General features: G+C 48.5%; 1 protein-coding gene across 2 annotated transcripts in view; it reads right to left on the reverse strand.

The window, feature by feature from the left end:
• The window catches only part of GNB1L (G protein subunit beta 1 like), a 54,689-nt gene that overhangs the window by 22,044 nt on the left and 8,073 nt on the right, over window positions 1-24,572 (reverse strand). For both annotated transcript variants that reach the window (XM_019626932.1, XM_019626933.1), the window contains exons 2-4: window positions 7,470-7,615; window positions 6,840-6,965; window positions 538-700 (exon numbers count right to left, since the gene is read on the reverse strand). In XM_019626932.1, the coding sequence (XP_019482477.1) occupies window positions 538-700; window positions 6,840-6,965; window positions 7,470-7,594 (414 nt within the window). In that variant the 5' untranslated portion in view covers window positions 7,595-7,615. The remainder of the gene's footprint in view (window positions 1-537; window positions 701-6,839; window positions 6,966-7,469; window positions 7,616-24,572) is intronic.

Below are 24,572 nucleotides of genomic sequence, written 5' to 3' on the forward strand. Positions count from 1 at the left end.
GCACCCCAGCCCTGCCAGTGGCCTCTCACACCAGGGCCCGGTTCTGCTCCCCAAAAGGTTGCCCTCCCCTGTTGCCCTGGCTCCCAGCCCCACCTCAACTTCACCAGGGCCTTTGTCTGTCTCCCACCACCTCCTGTGGGCCTGCTGGGGACTTCCCTGCACACACACCTCCACCTAAGTCCTCTGAGGACGTATCTAGGTGGTCTCTCCAATATTCTGGATAGCCTCAGGCCTTGACACTTGTCTATCTGCACTGTGTTGGGTGTCAGGGCCTCCCAGAGACACCAGCCATTCCCCTGGACCTCTCTCCTGACTCTCACCACCAGGGCCACCTCACAGGTGACCAGGCCAAGGCCCATCCCAAGGACCCCGGAGCTTCGATCCGGCAGACAGGCCCAGACCTGCCCCACAGCTCTGCTGGGTCCTGCGGCAAGCACAGCCTTCCTGCAACCAGCTGCTAAGAATGAGTGTGCCCATGTAGGGGAAACCGAGCGCCCAGTGGCACATGAACATGGCGCTGTGCATGCTGGCGCTTACCTCATCGCTGCCTCTGCCTGGCACAGCCAGTGTCCAGTGCTGCTGGCCCCCAGCCAGGACGGAGCCCCTGCAGAAGCCCACGCTCTCCAGGTGCACGGAGTCCATGACAGTGTTTCTGCCCTCGGCCAGGTCCCACAGGCACAGCTTCAGGTCCCGGCCCTGACTGCCAAAACCAAGAGGAGACAGGCCATGAGTCTCCTAGGTGAGTGGACTGCGCGTCCCACCTGGACAAACGTCAGTATGCTGTGGCCGAGAAAAGGCAGGGGATACTTTCTAGAGAGGGGCTGAGGCCAGTGCCAGATATTGATCTGGGGTAACTCAGCTGAGGCAGGGCTTCTCAGCCCTGGTATTCACACACTGAGTCTGTGTCCAAGACACCCGATGCCCGACACACTCATGGGCATCCCAGGGACACACTGCAGAGGGAGGCCTCCTGAGGGCTTCCTGCCACTCCCCAGGCTGCCAAAGTGAGTGTTCTCCCTCCCTGCATCCCTTTGTGAATTAACTTTGACCACCTGACAATCCTACCCTCAGGTGTTTTCCCAGGTGAATTTAAAACTTAGATTCACACAAAAACCTATACACGAATGTTTACAGCAGCTCTGTTCAAATTGCCCAAACGGTAAACAACCCTTCAACAGGAGGCTAGATAACAAACTGTGGTGCATCTACACCATGCAATTCCACTCAGCAACAGATGAGCAAACTAGGGTGCATGCAACAACCTGCATGAATCTTAGTTGCACTTTGCTAAGTGAACAAAGCCAGATTCCAAAGGCCACATACTACATAATTCCATCGGTGTGACCTTTTAGGAGAGACATGATGGCAGGACAGAGGACTACAGGACATTGCCCACAGAGGGGCAGTACAGGGGCTCTGCAAGGTACAGCCCACTCTGTGTGGCCCTAAAGTGGTGCATGCATGACTGTGGGCATCACCAAGCCCACAAATCTATGCCACAAAGAGCAAACTTTACTGTAAATACACTGAAACACACACACACACACACACACACACACACACACACACACACACAGTCAGGATGTAAGGATCCCAGGATGGACTACAGACTGTGACAAATGTAGGGCATAGTAAGCCCAGCAAGAGCGAAGACAGAAGCTGACCTGAGGAATTTTGGAAGTGTGTTGACTCGATACTGCAAGGTTAAAGGCAAAATAACTGTACAGAAACATGGGACTCTAGTTGGTCCACCTGTTTCTTATAGGGGTGTGGGTTGGCAATTCTGAAACCTCTTTACCGGCACAGCAGGGTTTAACAGAGAAGCATATAAGTGGTGGACAAAAGGAGCCAGGTTTCTCCCATCACAGAGATGGGTCACAAAGAAGCCCAGGGCAGGCATGATGGACCCATGGTTTTGGATTCGAATCAGAGACGGCAGTGTAAATGCATGTTCATCGCAGTACATATATAGACAGACGGACACAGAGGTGCATACAGGTGTGTATGCAGCATGGCTTGTGCACACACAGGTATTCCCCAGGCTGCTCCCTGAGAGGACCTGGAAGCAACAACACCCCAGTAGTGATGAGCATGCCTAGCGTCCTGGTCTGCTTTGTTACCCCTTCTCTAAAAACAGGGACCAGGTTTCTGGAGAAATGGCTGAGACTAGGGCTGGACAGGGGAAGGGGCGGGAGAGGGGGTGGTGGGAACTAAGATGAGTTCTGAGCATCTTGCAGCCAGAAGGTAAGGAAATATTTTTTAAAATAAAATAAAAGATGGGAGCACACCCGAAGGACCCAGGTGCCAAAGCTGGCGCAACCTGAGTAATAAAATAATGGTAGTATGAGATTATAACCAAAGAATAAAATAAATCTCCATGAGCCCAGACTCATGAGCAAACACATAAATAAATAGAGACGAGGAGATAAACATTCCTTACAGAATTCCAATTAAAGCAGAATTCTACCAGAAGTAGGAGTGCCAGGAAACACAAAGCCCCCTTGAGAATACCCCAGTAATAACTAAGGGGGCAGAACCCACTGATGGAGGCTAAAATCGGTGGGCGAAACTTAAGAAGAAACAGGACATAGGCATCACCTCCAAGTATCTCCCCCAGATGCTATTACTCACTATGAAGGCTCCAACAGGACCACCCATTCTTTGACCCTCCTTAATTATTAATTCTTTGCCTTTGTCCTTGCTGGACCTAGGGACTCATTTCCAAGGAGCCCAGTAAGCAGAGGTAAATGTCCCTGAAGGTAGGACATGTGCCGACATGCTTTCCCCAGGTGACTAAGGTGACACTCACCAGAGATGACTCCTTATGGACCTTACGGACCCCCAATGATGGGACAAGAGCCCTTGGCCTCTGTGGATTTCCTCCCTAAAGCCCATCAACCCCCCTAATCCTGAGAAATCATGACGCAAACCCAAAGTGAGGGGCATTCTACAAAACTCCTGACTAGTCCCTCTTCCCAAGGATCAAGGTCAGGAGAAACAAGGGAAATAGACGCAAGCACAGACCACGGGGGACTAAGATGACGTGACAACTCAGTAGGTCCTGGAGGAGAAAAGGACAGTGGTGGGAGGCCGGAGAGCCCACACGAGGCCTGGCATCTAGTCACTGGTGCTGCCACCAATGTGACAGACCTGCCCTGTCACATCAGACGCCTAGGCCCCCAGAGCTTGGTGCTGTGCTGATGGGTGCTCTCCCCAGGCTGACCCAGAACAACTGGGTCCCAATCCAAATCTCCCCGCCAAGCTGATGTTAAAATGCCTGGACATTTGGAGGACTAGGAATCACATGACACTCCTAAGGAACAGGCTGATGATGTGCTCTGCTGAACTATGAGGGAGACAGACATGAGTCCCCGACACAAGGGCACACCAGAGCTTAACGCAAGAGAAACATGCTCACACACGGAGGGCATCTGACTCACAGTGAAGATGGCAGTCATGCTGTGAACAAAAGACTGGCCTGTTGTTTTTTTTTTTAAAGATTTTTATTGGGGAATTGGGGGATGGGAACAGTGCTGGGGAATTGGGGGAAGGGGAACAGACAAGTTGCTGTCCTTTTGTTCTTCAGTCTAGTTGTGGAGGACGTTGTTTCACTGGCCCAAGTTGGCACCATCATTGCGCTCTTCCCAGGCGAGGCAGATCAGTTGCCGGCTTCTGGACGGCCGCTCACAGCGGCTGCTGGCCACTCATGCTGGCTGCTGGCCACTCATGCTGGCTGCTGGCTACATACGGTAGCCCACGGCAACCCACTGCCACAGGGGCTGCAGCCTACGCCGTCGCCGGCGACTCCCGGCAGCCCAGCTCCAGGTTGAGCTGTTGTTCAGCATCTTAGCTGTAGAGGGCAGTGTCACTGGCCCGCATATGTGGGATCCGAACCAGGGCCCTCTGGCGTCCCAAGCTAGTTTTTAACCAACGTGCCACTCGGCTGGCCCAAGACTGGCCTGTTTTTAAGTAACTTTTTCTTTTGAATTTGTTTCAAACTCACAGAACAGATGTGAGAACAGTAGGAAGACCTCCCATAACTCCTCTACCTGGTCTTCTAATTGCTAACACTGTACACATTCTCTACTGGCCTGATGCCCATCACCCCAGCTGATCCTCACGCAGGGACAGCCACACCCAGAATCTCCTCAGCCCCAGGTGGCAGCAGGGGGTGGGAGCACTCGTTGCACTGGGGTGAGTGCAGCCTGGCGCCCCTGGGGAGGCCCAATATGCATGTACCCTGTGGCCCGGGTGTCCCACCTCTGAGTATGGGGTCCACACTGTAGACACAAATGTATCTGGCACTAGGAGGCCTGGAGGGGAGCCTTCTTCCACTTTATTCACAGCAGGCCCAAGTAGACAACTCGGATGTCCGCCAACAGTAGAATATAAGTGATCTGGGTATACTTGCCCATGGAGTACCACACAGAGAATGCACACACAGCGTGCCATAGCCACGTGCACCGTGGTGGATCTCATAAAGACAGAGATGAGTGAAAGAAGTCAGACACACAGGAAGCTGTTCCGCATGGTTCCACTTTTTTAAGTTAAAAAAAAAACAACACAGAAAAAAGTGAATCTGCCTTTGGAGATGCACATTCAGGTGGTAAAGCATGAAGAGGCACGAGGGGCTGCCTCTGGGACGGGGTGAGTGGCAGGGCTGGCAGTGCTCTGCTTCCTGCTGGGAGTGGTTACACAGGTGTCCACTCTGTGATAATACAGCAGTCTGCAAACTTGTTCTGTGCACTTTTCTGTGAGTATGTTACATCTCACAATTAAAAAGGCAGAAAACAGACCCACCTAGGCAGCTGTCAAGGGCACAGGTGCGTCCTCCAGCTTGTGGGTGGGGTTGGGGGGCGCCTGTGGAGCAGCCCCTGGGCTTCCCGGAGCCCTGTGTACAGCCTGGCGAGGGCCAGAGCCCCTGGCTCCCTGCTTTCTGTCCTCCAGCCTCTCCTTGACATAAAAGCTCACCTTCCTCCCTCAAGAGCCACTTTGGAGAGACTTGGCTTCTAAACACAGCTGGGTGCACGGCCTCTAGTGCAACATAAACGCACCTGGACATTCCAAGCACCTGTACATCTGCGCTGCAGACCTGCTGACCCGCAGGCCTCCTGCCTGGATGCTGCAGTGCCATCCCAGATGGAAGGGCGGCGGGGGGGGGGGTGCACCATCCAACATATGCTTACAGGCCACACCAGGAGCTTGCCACCCTGCACCACGTTGGCCCGACTCTCCGAGGAGCGAAGCCTGAGAGCAGGGCATCAGGCACCCAGGCACTCATGGCTGGGGGTTCCCAGAGACTGCCTGGGCCCTAGAGGAGCAGGAGGCCAAGAAGGGCCTACGCCTCGGCTGAAAATTCTGCAGGAACAATTACAAATGGCAGCTCTCAGTGCAAGTGTCTTAGTGGGGTATCTGCACATGACGTCTACTCTACTACCAGGGGAAGACCAAAACCATAAGGGCACTGTGCAGCAAGTGAGGGGTGCGGACACGCATCTGGGCCAGCCAGGCCAGGAAGGAGGCAAGGCCCCGTGAGGGTTCTATGAGCACACACGTCCAGGGCCACAGCCTGCACCGACACCTCTGGTCTCTCGGTCACCTGAGAGCCACCTTCAGGGTGGTGGGAGCCACATGAATCTGGCATAACAGTGTTATGCAGACCAGCGGGGACCTGGCTTCATCCTCCGGGGACTGGCTCAGTGGTGCCCAGATGTCCAGGCTCCAAGTCCAGAGCAAGAAAACAGTCCCGGAGTGCTAGGGCAGAGAGTGTCAGGAGTGTGGCACTTTGACTTGGTGGCTTCCTGGACTGGGGCAGCGGTGCCCGAATTGGGGTAGATGTCAGTGTGACCCAAGACAATGGCCAGCTCTGGAAGCCAGGCGGGCACCCAGCTTCCTGCATACCCTCCAGGTCTGTGCCCTGCCCTGTCCCTCCCTCTCCCCATGGGAAGCAGGGAAGCACCTTCCAATTTGCTTTCTCACCCACCTGCCTGCCCCTTCCTGTGGCCTCCTGGCCCACCTGGCTCCTGGAGTCCCAGGCCTGTTACCTCTACAAGGTCATGGCAGCAGTGCCAGAAAACAGCCACTCCCTACTCTGCTGCCCAGCCTCCAGCACCTCATGGCCCCTTGTGACACTCATAGGCCAGGCCCACCATGGCCTCGGCAAACGCAGCCAACTCCTCCACCGCGAATGTCAGGCTACCCTTGCTCCTGCCACTTTCTGCTGACCCTGTGATGGCCAGCCCCAAGTGCCGCAGACCTGGGCACCTGTGTGATGTTCCCAGTGGCCCTGGAGGCGGCTGTATCAGGGTGTGGAGTGCAGCCCCGACCAGCCTGGTGAGCTTTAGGCTTAGGCTCTGTGTGCCGCCCTGGCAACCAGTCTTCACCACCTTGTAGGAAGGTGGCTTCATGGCCGAGGAGAAAGTCACTCAGCAGAGCAGTGTCATGATACCAGGGCCTCAGGGCCTGTGGGAGGGGAGCTGAGGCTTCTCCAAGGAGAAGCCTTGAGTTTAGCTATAGGTCCCCAGCTCTCGCCACTGGGGAGCTGTAGCAGGCCAGGCAGGCTCTGCTCAGGCCACAGGTGATGCCGGGCTATGGACGGTGTCTTCCTATACGTTCATCAGGCCCTTCTCACTGGGCACCAGCCTGGACAGCACCCAGCACACCTTGAACGTACTGCCTCAGGATAGGCTGAGAGGAAAGGTCACACCCTAGTCTGCTGTTGGGGGCAGGGCCCCTGGTGGTCAGGGCAGGCCACGAGGGCCTCCACTGGAGAGCTCCTGGTCCCCATTGAAGGCCACAACTTGGCTCCTTTTGGACCACACTGTGCCACTGAGACCTACCTGAGTAGCTGGTGTCCCTGGGGCAGTGTTTGCAGCCAGGTCACACACTGGCCCCTGTGGCCGTCCAGGATGGTGACCGCTCTCCGTGTCTGCAGGCTCCAGATGTGCACTAGCCCACTCAGCGACCTGTTCAGACAAGTCAGGGGCAGGGTCAGGAGGAGGTGTCAGAGGAGGGAGGCCATGCCCAGCACACTCTGCAGGGCCCACCTGGAGACCACACTGCTGGTGGACCAGGTGTTCCAGCTGCTCAAGTTTTTATTTTAGGTGACAGCTCTAAATATGAACTAAGAGTAAAAGTGGCACATGCTCCTCTTCCAAGGGGGCCCTCTGGAGCCTCTGAGGGCCCCCTTAAGCAGAGCCTGCTTCTCTACAGGGGGAGGAAGGGCCGCTGTTGACAGTGCAAACTGGGTGGCACCTGTAACAGAGAGGGCCTGTGTCCCTGTCGTCCCCGAGGGGGTGAGGCCAAAGGGGACAGCATGTCGAGTGGGTTCTAAAAGCACAGTATGCCCGGGTGATAGGCAGCCTGAGCCCCTTACTAGGACCTCCAAATGAGCACCAGGCTCATGCTACCCCCAACCCCAACTTCACCCTGGGCTAATCCCTGGGGGCGGGTCGGCAACAGCTACTCACCCTGAGAGGAGAAGTGGGCGCCCCTGCCCCTGGGCTCCTCCATAGAAATGCAGTGCATGCACCGCTGACTGGGTGCCTCGGAGAACAAACTGGGGGTCTGGCGGTGGGGGTGGTGGGGCCTCCATGCTGGGCGCGGGTGCAGTCACCTGGGGACCAAGGGAGGGCATATAAGTGACCCATCTGTCCCCCTTCAGGAAGGCAGCAGGAGGCCTCCCTGGGTGCTACCCACCCCTTCACCCCCTCTTCCACCTGCCTGCTGACTTCTGCACCCAAGTGAGTCCACCATAGTCCCAACATGTGCCATCCGGGGTGGGTACAGAACACACCCTCCTTCAGCCATACTTGCCCAGGACAGAATTCCAGCCCACCCACCAGCTGCGCCTCCCAGTTCCCTGCATCCCACTGGCCACACCAGCGCCGTCCCACTCGGGCTGCCTCTGGGCCTGGCTGAGTTCTGCCTTCTTTCCAGGCCTTGCTCTAGCTTCTCCCTCGGGGAGCCCACTCCAATTAATCCTCACAGAAAATTCAGAGCGGGTGTAGTCCCTGGGTTCCAGGAGACGGAGAGGAGCCTGTTCGTCGCATGTGCTGCCAATGCCGCCCACTGGGTCCTGGACCTGAACACCCACAACTGTTAATCATGACTGCCACCTCCGAGCAGGCAGCACCCTTTACTATTGGGGAAGGAATGGTCTAGTGAGCGGCCCTAGGCCCCCCAGGCTCAGGCGTGCTCTGGAGAGCTCCAGAGCCTGCACGCTGCCACTAAGGGGCAGAGGGACTGACGCGGCAGTGTGGGCAAGGGGCAGGGAACCAAATCACCTTGCCACCTCCAGGAGGGCTGCTATCACAGATGATAAAGAGACCCTTTCTCCTATCAGTAGTCCTGTGTTTAAGGCCTGTTAGGGTCCATCCACCCGCAAGAAGAAGCCATCCAATGTTCCCACTAAGCCTACCCCAACCACGCAATCCTGCAGAGTCCCTGGAGGCCCATGTCCTCTTACACCACCTCAGTCCCACCGGCAGCCAGGGACTTGATAGTGCAGGGTGGCTGCTCTCAGCAGCTGTTGGGAGTAGGGGCAGAACTAGAAATGACCTGCTCCTACAGCCAGGGGGCACATCTGTCTGACTGCAGGCCCCGGGCTAGGCTGAAGGTGTTAGGCTCTGGGATAGTACCCAGCCCACCCACCTGAAGCCTGCACGCAGAGCAATGAGGAGGCCACGTACCCAATGACTATGGTGGCCACAGCCACCGGAGGAACTGGGGCAAGCAAAAGAACAAAGGCAAAGAAGACAGGAAGGGTTCCTCCAGGAGGGCGCCTTGGCCAGGAGGCTGATGCCATGGGTGAGAGGGGGTTCCAGGCCCAGGACAGAGGCCCATGCAGAAGGGGGCTGCAGGACGAGGCTGGGCACACGCACAGGCACAGAGGCAGGAGAGGTGTGGGTTTCTCAACTGGGTGCCAGTCCAGGGTACCACTTCAGCCATCCCCTTAAACGCCAAGCCCTGTATCTCCCCTCCTTAAAAGCATCCCAGGCCCTTTCCTTCTAGTCTATCTTCAGAAGAGATCCAGAAGAGTTTGACTGGAGCAAAAGGTTCAAAATGCCTAAGAAATGCCACTGTTGAGGCAGCTGGGGACCCTGCAAAGCCCAGGGGGCTCCAGGTCACCAGAGAGCAAAGGGAGAGCAGCAACCGAAGCCTGGAGACTACCAGAGCTGCAGGTGTGCGGTGACACCAGGCTGCAGAGACCCGGCAGGAGTGTGCTGTCAGCTGCCAGGCCAGCTGAAGCCTGGCCACCGTGAGGCCATTAGGAGTAGGGTTGGGTCCTAGATCTTAATGACCCACAACAGACACTATAGGGCCAGGGCCAGGAAGGGGTGGCTCCAGTCTCTGACTCTAGGGTGGATGGTCACCCTTACTGGCCACTCTACCACTAGATCTTGCCTGTCATAGGGTTTCAAAGAGAGGGGTGAGGTCCCTGGGAACATGCTTTACAAATGGCCAAGGCTCTGTTTCCCTCTCTCTCTCTTTCAGGGTTTTCAGCCTAACAACCTCTCTCACCTTTGTCTAAAGGCCAACGGACTCTTCCCAAACACAAGGACAGCCTCCTGCAGGGAGCAGAGGGCCCCAACTCCATACTGCTCCACGATCCATGGCCTCTGCGCTAGCATGAGACAGATAAGCGACCTGGAGACACTGCCAGTCGCAGGCCCTTCAGTGGCTACCCGTGGGCAGGCTGACTTGGTGGACAAGTTCAGAGGAGCAGCTGCTGGGCCCTCAGAAGTCACAGCCTGCCTGTGCTGTGTTTGCCCCCTAAGAACAACTGGTTGACAACGACACAGGGCTGCAGGGCCCCAGATTCGGAGAAACCCAAGAATGCAGACTCCACTAAATCACCTCCACCTGATAGAAAAGTCCCAGTCCAGGATGAAAGGCACCTCACCATTCAGTCCAGGCCATAGAGTCTGACTGGCCACCTTTCCAGGACTCCCATTATGCAGTCCTAACGTGCACACACACACACACACACACACACACACACACACACACACTACATTCATGCATACGCACACATGCACATGCACCTACACATGCACACACACACATATGCATGCACACGTTTATGGGCACGCACATACATGCACACACACACATACACACGCGGCGCCAACCAAAGCCCAGCCCACACTTGCCACCTGCCTGGGGCCTGATGGGAGTTTCCAGAGCCTCACCAGTACAAGGCTCACTCTGAGGTGATGAAATCAAGTTCTCCTCTATTGTTTTCCCAGAACTGCAGGGAACAAACTCGTCATGTTGTTACAACAACAAAAATGCTCAGGCCAAAATGAGGCATTGCAATTAAGAGCTCCATCATTTCAAGCAATTAAAATAAATGCTTTATTTGAAAACTAATTAATTCTAGCTACATATTTTTCCCATGACAATATCCTACGATTACTTGATTTATGACATCTAATTATTCTTTATTAATCTAATTGAGAATAATCGCATTATCCTATCTCCCCTGGCACCGGGCCGCCCGGAGCGGAGGCCGCAGCCCCTTGCGTAAGGCCGATGTGTGATACCGGCCACCGCCTCCTTTCCCTGTTCTATCACTTGTCTCTTCCTCCCGGAGGGCAAAGGAACATGAAACTTAATCCATCGAGCACAACTTTGTATTCTGCCTGCTCTTCGAGATGTCAAAGTGAGACACATTCTTTTAAAAATTAAAAAGAAAGACAATCTGACACAATTTGCACACCTCTGACAGCCTTTCCAACTGATGCTACACATGCCCCCCAGAAGCCCTACAGGCCCTCAGCCCACAGATGGACGTCAGCATTCTCCCTATGTTCCCCCAGCAGCAGCAGCCTGGTAGGCCTCAAGGTTATCCCCACAGAGAGGGAACCCCAGCCTTCCCCCAGGTGTGGGGAGCAGCGGGCAGCCAGGGCTGCACCTGGCGCTCGCCCTCCCACCAAGGCCACATGCCTCAAGCAGGTCCAGCAGTCACAGGGATCCGAGGGCACCCTCATGGCAGAGGCAGGAGCTCATACGCAAACAACCAGGTGCTGGTGGAGACCTGCCACAGCCCATGGGGGCTGCACCATCAGACAGAACCCATGCAATTTGAGAGGCAGAGGAGGCAGGGCCAGGGAAGGGGCTGGTGCTCAGAGACCACAGGTCCCTAACTGACATTCTTGGGCTGCTGAGGGGTTCACACATCTGTGTGTCCCACAGCTGGACCCATGAACAGGTCACAGGTCTGCCCCGGCACCTGCCCTGCACTCAGTCATTCATGGAGCCCTTTCCTTTTACTCAACAGGACCACTACTCCCTGAAGAAGCCTAGAAATCAAGAAAGAGCACCAGAAGCTAGCCAAGGCGGGGTAGCCGTCACTCAGAGATGCTGGTTACCGCCCCTGCCTGTCCCAGCCCACCTGGTCCTGTCTCATTAACTGTGTGAGAGAGAGAGGATAAGAACAGGCAGCATGGGATTCTGGGAGCACCTCAAACAGGACCCTCAGCCCTGTATGGGTGCCAGACAAGGGCACATATCCAGCTCCAGCAACCCTACGAAGCATCTGAGCGTTCTATAACCAGCACAGACTTAGGGGGGTACTACTCTCTATCAGGATGAATGTCCTGATTGGCCCTCCCCCTCAAAAGAAACAAATAAAAATGCTGATAAAAATTTTAAAACATCTTCAATACATCACTAAGTTGGTTTTTAAAAAGTCTGGAATCTTCAGAGGTAAAAATCAAACCTACTGAGGTCTGTGGAGCCTGCAGTTGGCTCCTGCCCTGACGGCATTTGCTGTACACTAGTGACCTGGAGTCTCAGTTCGCAAGGCTTCTGGGACAACAAAAGATAAATCCTAGGGCCTTCGCAAGGTAGGTAATCTTAAAGGAGCATCCCCATGAAGATGAGACCCCACAGGGCTATATGCTCAGTGCTAGCCTGAACCAGAACTAAAGCTGCACCCAAAGGTGCCAGAATAAAGCCAGCCCTCAGGTTTCAGCCCTAATTCACACCACTTTGGGAGGTCCCCAAAACTTCAGTCTGTGAAGTCTCTCGGGAAGGAGCCCACCTTCAACTCAGGCCTCAATGAATTCACAGATACAGTCCTATGAAATGCAGGCTCGTAGTCAAGACTCATTAAAAACAAACAAGGAAACATGGCACCATGAGTGAGAACCATCAGAAACAACAGGAAGCAGAACTAGACCCCCTCAGAGCAATGCATTCAAGTATATAAAATAAGAGTGCTTAATGGTTTTTAAAAAATAAGAAGAGAGAACTGAAACTATACGTAGAGAGCAAGCAACTATAAAAATCACCACTCAGATTTGAAAAAGTACCCAGTGGGGTGAAAGGTTATTGGGAAACAGATGATTTGCACAGTGCCAAGGTATTAATCTGCAGATTACTTACTAATCACAAAAGGAAAAGGTTCTCTTACAATGGAGACATCCGGCTGTTACAACCTTCACCATCTGATCAAAACTGGCAACGCCAATAGTAAACAAACTGACATCACTTATCTCCTGAGGTGATGCAAGAAGACATGGCGCCATCCTGCTATATCTGTGCCAACAACATGCAAGAAATAATCACACATCCAGATTATGGAACACCAGACTAGAAAACTAGCTCAGATTTACCCAAAACATCAAGGTCAAGAGAAACAATAGCAAAACGCAGGGTCACTCCTCTAAATTAAGAGACTAAAGAGGCATTACAACCAAATGTAGTGTGGGAACCTTGATTAGATCCGGGATCAAAAGGGGGCGGGGCACAGAGGACATGTTTGGAACAATTGTGAAAATTTGAATGTGGACTGCAGATAATATGGAATTACTATTAATTTCTCGAGAAAAATAATGGTATTTTATGTAGGAGAATGTCTTTATTGCTAGTCTACAGTATTTTGGGGGTGAAATGTCATGATGTCTGCAATATGTTTTCAAATGTTTCAGAAAAAAAAAATCTCTTTCTCTCTATCTACATGCATGTATATAGGCAGAGAGGTAAAACAAATATGGTAAAATGCTAACAACTGGTGAACACAGGTGAAGGATATATAGGTATTCATTAAATAATACCATACTTGTAACTTTTCTGTAGGTTTAAACATATAAAAGCATCCTGGGGGGGAGGGGCGGGGAAGGACAAAGCCACACTGGACTCATATCCAGAATAAAGCACACACACATCAATATAATAGAAACAAATGAAAAAAGAAAAATGAGCAAAAGACTTGAATAGACATTTCACAAGAAACACAAATGGCCAATAACATATGAAAAGATGTTTAACCTAATTAATAATCTTGGAAATGCCTGTCAAAACCACAATGTGATATAATTACACTCCTAGCATATTAGCAAAATATTAAACAGTCTGTCAAATGTTGACGAAGATGTGGGACAACTGGAATCCCCTACAGTGCTAAAGGGAGCATAAACCGAAACAATCACTTGGGGAACAATCTGGGACTATTTTGCACACCTTATGACCCAGCAACCCATTCTTAGATCAATACCCTAAAGAAATATTCACACATATACAAAGAGATTTGTACAAGAATGTTCATAATAGTATTGTGCATAATAATAAAAACTAGAAACAACCCAAGTGACCATCAACTACAGAATGAGATAAATTTGGTACATCCATACAATAGAATACCCCACAAAATTGAAAATGAAAAAACTCCAATCTTACATGCATGAAGCTCAAAACTCCCATCAAGAGACCTTAAAGAAGTAAAAACAAGGCTACAAAATGATGACAACAAAAATGAGGCTACAGATAGGGAGAACATATTCACAACAGTATATCTAATAAAAGACTCATACTCAGAATATTAAGAAGTCAGTAAGAGGGGAAGCCGAGTGGCTCAGTTGGTTAGAGTGTGAGCTCTGAGCAACAGAGTTGCCGGTTCAATTTCCATATGGGCCAGTAAGCTGCGCCCTCCACAACGAGATTGAAGATAATTTGAGCTGAGCTGCAGCTGAGCTGCCGGTGGGCTGCCGGATGGCTCAGTTGGTTAGAGCATGTGCTCTTAACAACAAAGTTGCCAGTATGACTCCCGCATGGGATGGTGGGCTGCACCCCCTGCAACTAGATTGAAAATGGCTACCGGACTTGGAGCTGACCTGTGCCCTCCACAACTAAGATTGAAGGACAACAACTTAACTTAGAGCTGATGGGTCCTGGAAAAAAAACATTGTTTCCCAAAAAAACACATTGTTCCCCAATAAAGTTAAAAAAAAAGTCACTAAGAAACAAAAAAAGTTAAAGTGATTCCAAAAGTCTAAAATTAGAGATGGACAGTTATATCAGGCACATGGAAACAATAAGAAAGCAGAGGTTGAAAACTGATATCAACAAAGTTGAATTATAGCCAAAAGGCATTTGATTTGACAAAGCCAGACACTTTCTAATACTAAAAGCTGAAATTCACAATGAATATATAACAGTTCTGAGTATCTATGTGCTAAATAACAGAAATATTACCTTTAGAAATAGCAGAAACTATGGAGATACAAGGAGTCACAGAAAAGACTCACTAATAGTTGGAGAACACAATGTACCACTCTTAGTACAAGTCAGATCCAGGGGACAATAAGTAAGGCGATAGAAGACACAACAGGGCAGATATTATGGATCTATATGGAACTTTACACTCTGATAACAGACTACACCTTTTTTTCAAGTGTACATGAACATGTGTAAAAGTTGATTTTATACTGAGTCACAAAGAAAACATCAGTAAATTCTATAAATAAGAAATATAAGAGATATTACTAGAGTGTAATTAAACCAGAAATTAACAAAATAAAAACCAAATGTTGAACAACTATGGTGTACACCTGAAACTGATATAATGTTGTATCTTAACTATATTTTGTAATAAAAATCTTTTTTAAAAAAAAACCCAAAATATCCTTTCAACGAAAAATTTAAAACCATTTATTAAATGACTTTTAGGCGAAAGGGTAAATACTTAAACCACAAATTTTTTAAATGGCAATGCAAAACACTACATACCACAATTCATGAAGTATAATTAAAGCTTTGATCAGAAGGAAAGTAGAGACCAATATCACTTATGAATATCACACAAAAATAGTAAATAAAATATTAGCAAACAGAATACAACATCAAATTAAGAAAATAATATATGATGACCAAATGGAATTTATCCCAGGAATGCAAGGTTGGCTCAATTAGGAAATCCATTAATGTCACATAGTGTATTAATAGCTCTATTGAGAAAAGTCATGTAATTATTTCCACAGATTAAGCAGACAGAAACCAATGGGTTTCTTAAAAATGATAAAATACATGCACACATAAACCCTCCTTAGTTCTAAAACCAACGCATTGCTATGAAGAAATATTGGAGATACTTCCACTAAGATCAGAATACCCATCGTCTATACTACTATTCAACATTATACTGGAGGTTTAAGTCAATTCAGTTAACCAAGAAAAATCAATTAGAGGCATATGAATTGGAAAAGAAGAATTTAAACTATTTTCCGATGACATGATGGCATACATGACAGCCCTAGATAATCAATGATAAAGCAGATTCAAACATTAAAAAAAATTCATATGGTAGCAGGAAATAAAACAAAAAGAGCTCAATAGCTTCCATATTTACAAATAATAACCTGTTAAGAGAAAATCCCACATGCAATACCAACTAAGAAGATAAACACTAAACAATAATTTTTTATCTTTTTCATGTAAAAATAGATAAATGTCTAGTATCTGTAAAATATATAGAACTCTTTAAAATCAAGGAAAGACTAAAGTCCAAATAGAAAAATGGACAAAAGACATAAAAAGGCAATTCACAAAAAAAATATGAAAATGACCCTTAAACATATGAAAAGATGCTTACCCTCACTCATGGAGAAATGTAAATGAAAACTACATTGAGAGGCTTCTGGTTCTAGCCAGGATGAAATAAGTTCACTATTGCCTCTCTCTCCGGCTGATTGTGACTAACGAACAAGATATAAAAAAAACCCAATTACTTGAAAACTCTGAAAAGTGAACAATAGCAGACAGATTTTGGAGGCGAGCAAAAACTTGGAGAAGTGACCTGTACTGGGACAAGCTTCCTGTTTTTATTTTTATGTCTTGCAACATTACCTTGAGGGTAGGTCCAGGTTGCAAAGCTACAAGGCAGTGGTGGCTGAAACTTAGATAGAAACCCCTAATTTCTGTAAAGAGAAAAAGTCTAAAGAATGTGAGAGGAAATCCCTGAAGGTTTGTTTTTCTCTTCTCTTTCAGTGCTGCCCCAGGGATAAGCCCTAGACAGGGAGCTGTGTGGACTAAGTAACTCTAAGGGAAACACCCGTCTTTCTGGTCAGAATAACCAGGGGAAGGGGTTCCTGCAGCATGGGTGTGTGTGTGGGAGGGTGGGGGGAGAACTGCAGAGAGGAGAGAGATAATGAAAAAGGTCCCTTAATTCAGTGAATGCGCACAAAACTCCCAGGCTCATTCCTGAGCTGCATATGCCTGGGACAGGCCCAAAGCACCACCTACTTTAAGAACTGGACTAAGATTTAAACCACCACCTATGTCTCAGACTGACCTTGGAGTGGCTGATGTATGGGACAGACCCAAAGTAGCATTTCAAAAGCTTTGAAAATTGAAATGAGATAGCCATAGCCCACAGAGGGCAAGACAGAACTTGTGATGCAAAGCTCACTGGGCTGACTGCCTGCTAACAAAAACTCAATATTCTCCAGAGGACCCAACATAATACTCAATCCAGGACATGTCTAGGATACAATACAAAATTATTTAACATACCAAGAACCAGGAAATGAGACCAACTCTCAAGGGAAAAAACAACTTACAGATGCCAACCTAGAGATGATTCAGATGTTGGAAATATCAGATAAGGATGTTAAAGCAGCTTTTATGATTATGCTCCATGAAGCAAAGGTAAATACACTTGAAATGAAGAAAAGTTCTCAGCAGAGAAATAAAAAAAAATTTTAAAAGGACATTTCAGAACTTAGTTACTTGAATAATGCCTGAAATTTCACAAATTTGGGAAAAGACAAAAATTTACACATTCAAGAACTCAAATGAATCATAAGTAGGGTAAAACCACAAATTTTATCAAACACATAATTAAATTGTTAAAAAATAATTTCAAAATAATTAAAAATAATTTTAAAATATACATAAGGAAATAATTTGAATGAGTGTGGATTTCTCATCAGAAACCATGAAAGCCAGAAGACAGTGGAATATCTTTAAAGCACTTAAAGAAAAGAACTGTATATCAAGCAAATGATCCTTTGGGAGTGAAGGCAAAATAGAGATATTCGCAGATGAGGAAAAACTAAGATAGCTTCTTGCCAGCAGATGTGCTCTAAAAGAAATTCTAAAGGGGGTTCTATAGCTGAAAAGAAATGATAATCAGAAAGAAATGTGGAATTTCAAGAAGGTAGAGTAAGGGAAATGGTAAATATTCAGGCAAATATAAAAAACAAGCTTTCAACTTTTAAGTGAACATGTATATTGTTAAAATTAGAACACTGTCTGGCAGGTTTTTCAATATAACAGCTATCACATGAAGGTGGAAGGTAAGGGGACCCATATGGTTGCAAGGCTTCTATATTTTACTTGAAATGAAAAAAAATATTAACTCCAAGAAGACTGCGAAAGGTTAAGTATGTACTGTAATCCCTAGAGCAAACATTAAAAACATAATATATAATACAAAAAGATATAGCCAAAGAGCCAATAGAAAAATTTAAACAGAGTATTTGAAAATATCCAAATAATCCAAAAGAAGGCAAAAAAGAGGAGAGAAAAGAACAAAACACTAGAGGAGAAAGAGAAAACAACAAAATGGTAGACCAAAATAGAACCATATCAATGATTACAATAAATATAAATGCTCTCAACATGCTAATTATAAGACCCAACAATTATAAGCTATTGGAAAAAAAAACTATAAGTTATCTAGAAGAAACCCATTTTAATTTAAAAACAGATAAGAAGTAAAAAGATGAAAAAGATACACAAACAATAAAAGAAAGTTGGAGTGGATATATTAATATCAGAAAAAGTAGACATTAGAACAAGGAGTATTATCAGGGATAAAAAGAATACATAAAGATAAAAGGCATCGATTCATCAAGAAGACATAAAAGTCCTAAATGTATATTATTCTAACAACAGAACTTCAAAATGCACGAAGGAAAAACTGATGGAACTGAAAGCAGAAATAAACAAACACGTAATCTTAGCCAGAGACTTAAACTCCACCTTAGTAACTGATCGAGCAAGTGGCCGGGAAGTTACACAGAGGCCCTAATACCATCTACCTGGTTGACCTAGGTAACATTATGAAAACACTCCACACAACAGAAAAACATTCTTCTCAAATGCACACGGAACATCCATCAAGACAGATCATATCCTGGGTCATAAAACAAGCCTTTAAAAAATGAAGAACCAAAAGCATACAAAGTATGTTCTCTAACTTATGGAATTAACCTAGAAACCAGCAACAGGAAGATAACATAAAAATCTCAAAATATTTGGAAAATAAGCACCATACTTTTAAATAACCAACAGGTTATTTTAAATGAGTCAAAGAAGAAGTCCTAAGAGAAATTAGAAAATATTTTCAACTGAATAAAAATGAAAAACAAAATATCAAAACTTGTAGCATGCAGCTAAAGTGGGGCATAGCAGAAATTTTATAGCATTGAATGCCTACATTAGAAAAGAAGAAAGGTCTCAAATCAACAACCTAGCTTCCACATTAAGAAACTAGAAGAAGAGGAGTGAAATAAGCCCAAAGCAAACCAAAGGAAAGAAATAAGATTATGGTAGAAATAAATGAAATAGAGAATAGTAATATAATAAAGAAAATCAACAAAACTAGAGATTGGTTCCTTAAAAAGATCAATAAACTTGATAAATCTCACTAGACTGATAACCAAAAAGAGAAGAAATAGACTATAATAATGAAAGAAGGGTTATCACTACAGAGACCACAAAAACTAAAAGGATGATAAGGAAATACTATAAACAACTCAATGTACATAAACTCGACAACATAGTTGAAATGGAATTGAAAACGCAGACTATTAGAATGGCTAAAATAAAGAAAAAACACCTGACAAAACCAAGTGCTTGCCAGAATGTGCAGCAACTGGAATTCTTATACATGGTTGGTGAGAATGCGAAATGCATTCTGGGAAACAGCTGGGCAGTTTCTTACAAAATGAAATATACGTGATCATATTGCCCAACAACCCTACCCCTAGATATTTATTCTAGAGAAGTGAAAACTTACAAGCAAACAAAAGCCTGTACATGAATGCTTACAGAAGTTCTACTGTGTTCATATCACCCAAAATGGAAAATAACCCAAATGACATCCATGGGTGAATGGAACACCCTTGAGCAATAAAAAGGGACAAACTATTGATAAATGCAACATGATGAATTGCTAGAGAATTACGGTGAGTAAAAGGCTACGTTCTGTGTGAGCCTAGTTACATGGCATTCTGGAAAAGGCAAAACTAGGCAGAGGGCAGAGATGGCTGGCTGTCAGGGGTCGGGGCGGGGGCTGACTACCAAGAGGCAGCAGGAGGAAAGTTCTGAGGTAATGGGGGCAGTTTCTGTATCCGAATTGTGGCGGTGCTGGTTTGGGGATGTGTTAAGACTCACTGTAAGTGCATTTCACAATAACCGTAATCATATTAATAATATATTCATGACTTCATACCGATGCAAAGAAATGATTAAAGAAATAAATAAGTAGGGGAGAGTAGACAAATCTCTCACACAGAATTCCAAATAATGTATGTGGATGCTACACCCTCACGGAGGCAGAGCACAACGCCCACCCGTGATGTGTGGGCTGCACATAGTCTCTTCCTTCCTAAGAGAGGACAGTCTGGAAAGCGGGGGGGAAGAGCAACTTTACAATGGAGAAGCCTGACTACCACTACCTCAGCCAAGGGACCAAGGTCAACATCCACAGTGATGTCATGTTGACAGCCTATACCAGCGATATGATATGAGGTGTCACTTATCTTTGAGGTCTGGCTCCCAGGAGCCCACAACCCCAGTCTAATCGTGAGAAAAACAAGTGACAAATCCCAGCTGAGGGACATTCTACAAAAGGCCCGAGTAGAACTCCTCAAAACTGTCAAGGCCAGAAAAACAAGGTAAGTCGAAGAAACTGTGACAGCCCAGAGGAGACAAAGGAGACATGATGACTAAATGCAATGTGGTGTCCTAGATGGGATTCTGGATCAGAAAAGGGACATTAGGTAAAAGCTCAAGAAACTGAATGAAGTATGGACTTGAGTCAGTAACAATGTATCTATGTTGTTTCATTACTGGGACAGCTGTACCATGATAACGTTTAAGATTATAACAAAAGGGAATGGGGCTCAGGCATGCTTCTGTGTATCAGGTAATACACTGGGCCACCACTCTCTTGGCCATTTTCTGGGGGGCTATTTTTCAAATGAAATATAGTGTACAATATTTTTGTGCTATTTTTTTCTCTGACTACAGGTAATGTATTTAACTTGCCACTAATGTATCATGAAAACCCAGTTTCCTGCTTAGATTCTTTTGGCCTTAGGGCCAATTTCTAACTCTACTCAAGGTGACTTTAAACAGCTTTAATGCCAATTTTTAAGTGCTTCTCCCATTTAAAATAATTTACCATCCTATTTTTGCCTTAATATAAACAGATTTCAATTCAACAGTAGTGCCAAGGTAGTCAGTATTCAGTTATGCAAATTTACGGGTGACTTTTACCATCATCACCATCGTCATAGTTATTTCCAGAAGTACAGCAGCATGCCAGGGCAAAGAATGCTTATCTGTCTAACAATATTGTTCTCCACCAGCCTGACTTACTCATCCTCTCTTAGAAGTAGCACAGCCATTCTAGTGGGAAGATTCCGTATTGGCCGGTCCCAGGCCAGCAGGAACAGAGGCCCAACCCCTCTGCACCTCCCAGGCCGCACCTGGAACCTGAAAGACACTGTACAGACTGGTCCTGGTGAGGCCTCATTGCCCTCCTGCCTTCTTGATCAAGACAGACCACAGCAAGGCCCAGAATCCCAGAAAAGCTCCTGCATTCAGCAGTGAGAGCCTTAGCAGGAGACCTCATTCTCCCAGGCGGCCCCTTGAAGCCATATCACAGATGCAGCAGCCTGCAGTCCAGGCCAGGTCACTTGGGAAACTTCCCAAGGCTGCTGCTTCACATCAGGAAATGGAAGTCTGGCCACAGCCCCCCCACTGTCTTTGAGCTGCAGGGAGGTCCAGCAGTGTTAGCAGGTGCATATACATGCATCACAACCAGCCTATGCCCCAGGACAACCCTTCTCTAGGCCATCACCTCTCAGTCACCAAGACCCCTGGGGGGTGAGCATCCTGTCCATGATGTTGGCTTACTGCCCAAGATGGAGGTGGAGGCAGCCCTGTGAGTGACGCCTGGGTCCCCAAGGAATGGTCCTACCATAAATCAGGTGCCTTGCAAAGAGGCCAGACCTGCCCATGACGGCTTCGGAAAAGCTGTGGCCAGATGAGGGAAGGGAACAGTCTGCTGGTATGGTAAGATCCGATCCTGTTACCTGCAGCTCCAGGCCACAAAGAACTGGACACACTCTCAGGCCAAAGAAACATACCACACCCCCCCTGCTTGGGCCCAGCCTGGGACGGACTGGGCGGGTGGGCTGGCCAGCCACAGCCCCAGCCTGGCCTGAGCTAGGAGGCGGGTTTGCCCAGAGTAACTCAAACTTCACAAAGAAACCATTTCTGAAATGGGGCTCCGTTGGTGAGTTGGAGTCAAAGGCGCACTTCATAGCTCCTTTCCAAACCCCGCGCATTGTCAGGGCCCTTGCCCCTTTGAAGCCTCGGTGAGTGATTGAAGCATCTACTTTCTGAGGGGCAGATAGCACGGGCCGGTAATCTGACTCTAAGCCCCGGGATAAAGGTAGTTTGTTTCCTCTCAGCCCGTCTGTCAACACCTCCTCAGTAATTAGCCCTAATTATTACCAAGGGCCAGCCTCCCATTCGGTTATTAAATCAGAAATAGTATCGTGGCCGGGCATCTGTCAACACCCGGCTGGCGACCTTGGATTCATTGAATCCTCTGTCAGTATCCATGGCTTCAAAGATGCAGATCCTGGGGAGGGTTCCGGGGATACAGCTTGGCCAGCCCAGCATGAGAGGGAAGGAGGGAGGGAGGCAAGGTGGCCGATGCCACAAGCAGCCCTATACACCTCAGGCCTGGGAGCCCAGTAAGGAGGCAGGAGTCAGGCACTGTCCCGACACCTGCCTCCCCCACAGCAGCAAGTACACACCCCAACCATAGCTATTCCCAGCTCCCTGGGTGACTAATATAACTGTGTGTGTGTGTGTGTGTGTGTGTGTGTGTGTGTGTTGGGGGGGGGGCGGTGATAAGGCACGCCCCAAACAGCCCTTCCCCTGCCGGACCAGAGGCCAGTCCCAGGCCTGCCTGCTTCTGGCACAGCCATCTCCCAGGAGCAGCAGGCAGTGGCCTTGGCCCCAGCTAATGGAGCTGATGGGACAAGGCCCTGTGCTGGCTGTTTTGTGAGTGCACAGGGAAAACACCCAAGCCCCGCTGCCAGCAGCTCCCTCTGAGCCTCGCATACAGCCTGGGCACCCCTGCGGGGAGGGCATCTCCCTGTGATCTGGCAAGTCCCCAAAGCAGAACTTAGGGGACAGCCGTAGATACGGGTTTCTGTGGTGGAGCTGACTGGATGCCTGAAGGCCCTGGGGGAAGGACAGTCACCACCTCAGTCCTTGGCCTGAAGCCTCTCCTTCCATCCAAGAGAAGCGAGTCACTTGCTCTGTAACTTAGAGGTCTTCTGCTCCTGCAAAGTTCAGCCACTCCCTCCAGTGAGATTCACTGCCTCAGGGAGGAGCGGGCACTGACCTCGCCTCCCTGGGGGCAGCGTCCCAGGCCCCCATAGGCTGGCTGAAAGATTCCTGTGAAGCCCCAGGGAGGCTCCTGGCCTGCAGTGAGCCAGGCTTTGAACCGCAGTGCCTGGACGCTCACCTGATCGGATCTATAAGCACCCCTTTCAGATGGGCTCCTGTGTGTCTGTGGGAGAGAATAATGGAGGCCAAGTTATATATAGCTGCGTCTCCCAGGACCAGGCTCCTCTGCTGGGGTCAAGGCACATGTGTGGTCAGTGCCCGGGCAAAGGTGAGCACAGCCCTCCCACCGGCCCACTGTGGCCTGTTCTTCTCCCCTGCCTCACCACAGCCAAAGCACTGGCAGGGCCAAGCAGGGCTGGGGCAGCAAGACCGAGCCTTGGGGAGATAATGGCATGGCAACGTCTGACAGCATCAAGGTTGGAGGTATGAGGTATGAAGTGTGCCCACACCCGCAGGGGTTTCCCGTAGGTGTGGGCACTGCTCAGGTCACACACTTCTTAGGACTGGGAAACAGGCCGCCCTTGTCAGGCTGAGAGGAAATGCCAGGGTGAGGGGCTGCTGGGCTATAGCGGCAGGCAGGATGGGAGGGCAGGGCCTCTCCACAAACAGGCATCTCAAGCTGCAGCTGAGGACATCCGTCACCCCCAGGAGCAGGTCCAAGGAGCCCGGCAAGATGGCAGGAAGGAAGCCCAACTGAGAGGCGTTTTCAGCCAGTCTGCCCCCAGGCGTTTACTGGCAGGGGTGGGAACCTGGCCAGCAATAGGCTGCCAGTCTTTTTGTCCCTGGTGAACACACGGAAAAGCTCGTCGTTTTACAGGAAGTGTGACCATTCCTGTGCACTAGTGCTTGCTTCTGGGGCCCACTTCTTCCAGGAGGTCTGGTCCATAGCGGCCAGCTGCCTAGTGCTGACAACTGTGCCCAGACAACACTCAGACGAGGACATCACAGTTCAAAGAGGAATAAAGTGAGCTCAGGGCTCCCGCTGTCCTGGAGAGCATGCTTGGCCCAGCAGTCCACCAAGAAAATGTCCCAGGGTGAGGCCTGACCGCTGCTGGAGCCAGGAGACAGTCAGACTGTGTTCCACTGTACCATCCTCTCCACTTCTGTGTTTGTGATAAAATGTGTTTTAGAAACTAGCCAAGACAATCTGAAGAACAAGCGTTAGGGGGATGTTTCTCTACCAGATAATACAGGCTCACCATAAAGCTAAACAATTAGTGAGGCATGGAGCAGACCAGAGCCAGGCATGTATGAGACAGCACCATGGACAGGTGCAGCCAGCATGGCACCTGACACCTGAGGCTGACAGTCACCTGCCTTATGGCAAAAGGTGAAAAGCGTCCTCTATCAGTCAGGGTAGAATAGGTCGTGCTGTGGGAAACACAAGCCCCCAAACTCAGCAGCTTCACACATTTATTTCCCACTCCTTACATGTCCAGCGCAGGTGGGTAGAAGGACCCTGTTCTTCACAGGCTCTTTGATGCCAACAGCAGACCCCTCTGTATGCCACGCTGTTAGATTCCACAATCAATGAAAAAGGCAAAACATTAAGACTTGGGAATATAGGGTAATGTCTTTGAACCCTCAAGTAGGGAAAGATTTCTTAAGAAAAAGAGTTCCGCATA

This window comes from Hipposideros armiger, unplaced genomic scaffold (genome assembly GCF_001890085.2).
Source record: "Hipposideros armiger isolate ML-2016 unplaced genomic scaffold, ASM189008v1 scaffold_694, whole genome shotgun sequence".
Taxonomy (NCBI): domain Eukaryota; kingdom Metazoa; phylum Chordata; class Mammalia; order Chiroptera; family Hipposideridae; genus Hipposideros; species Hipposideros armiger.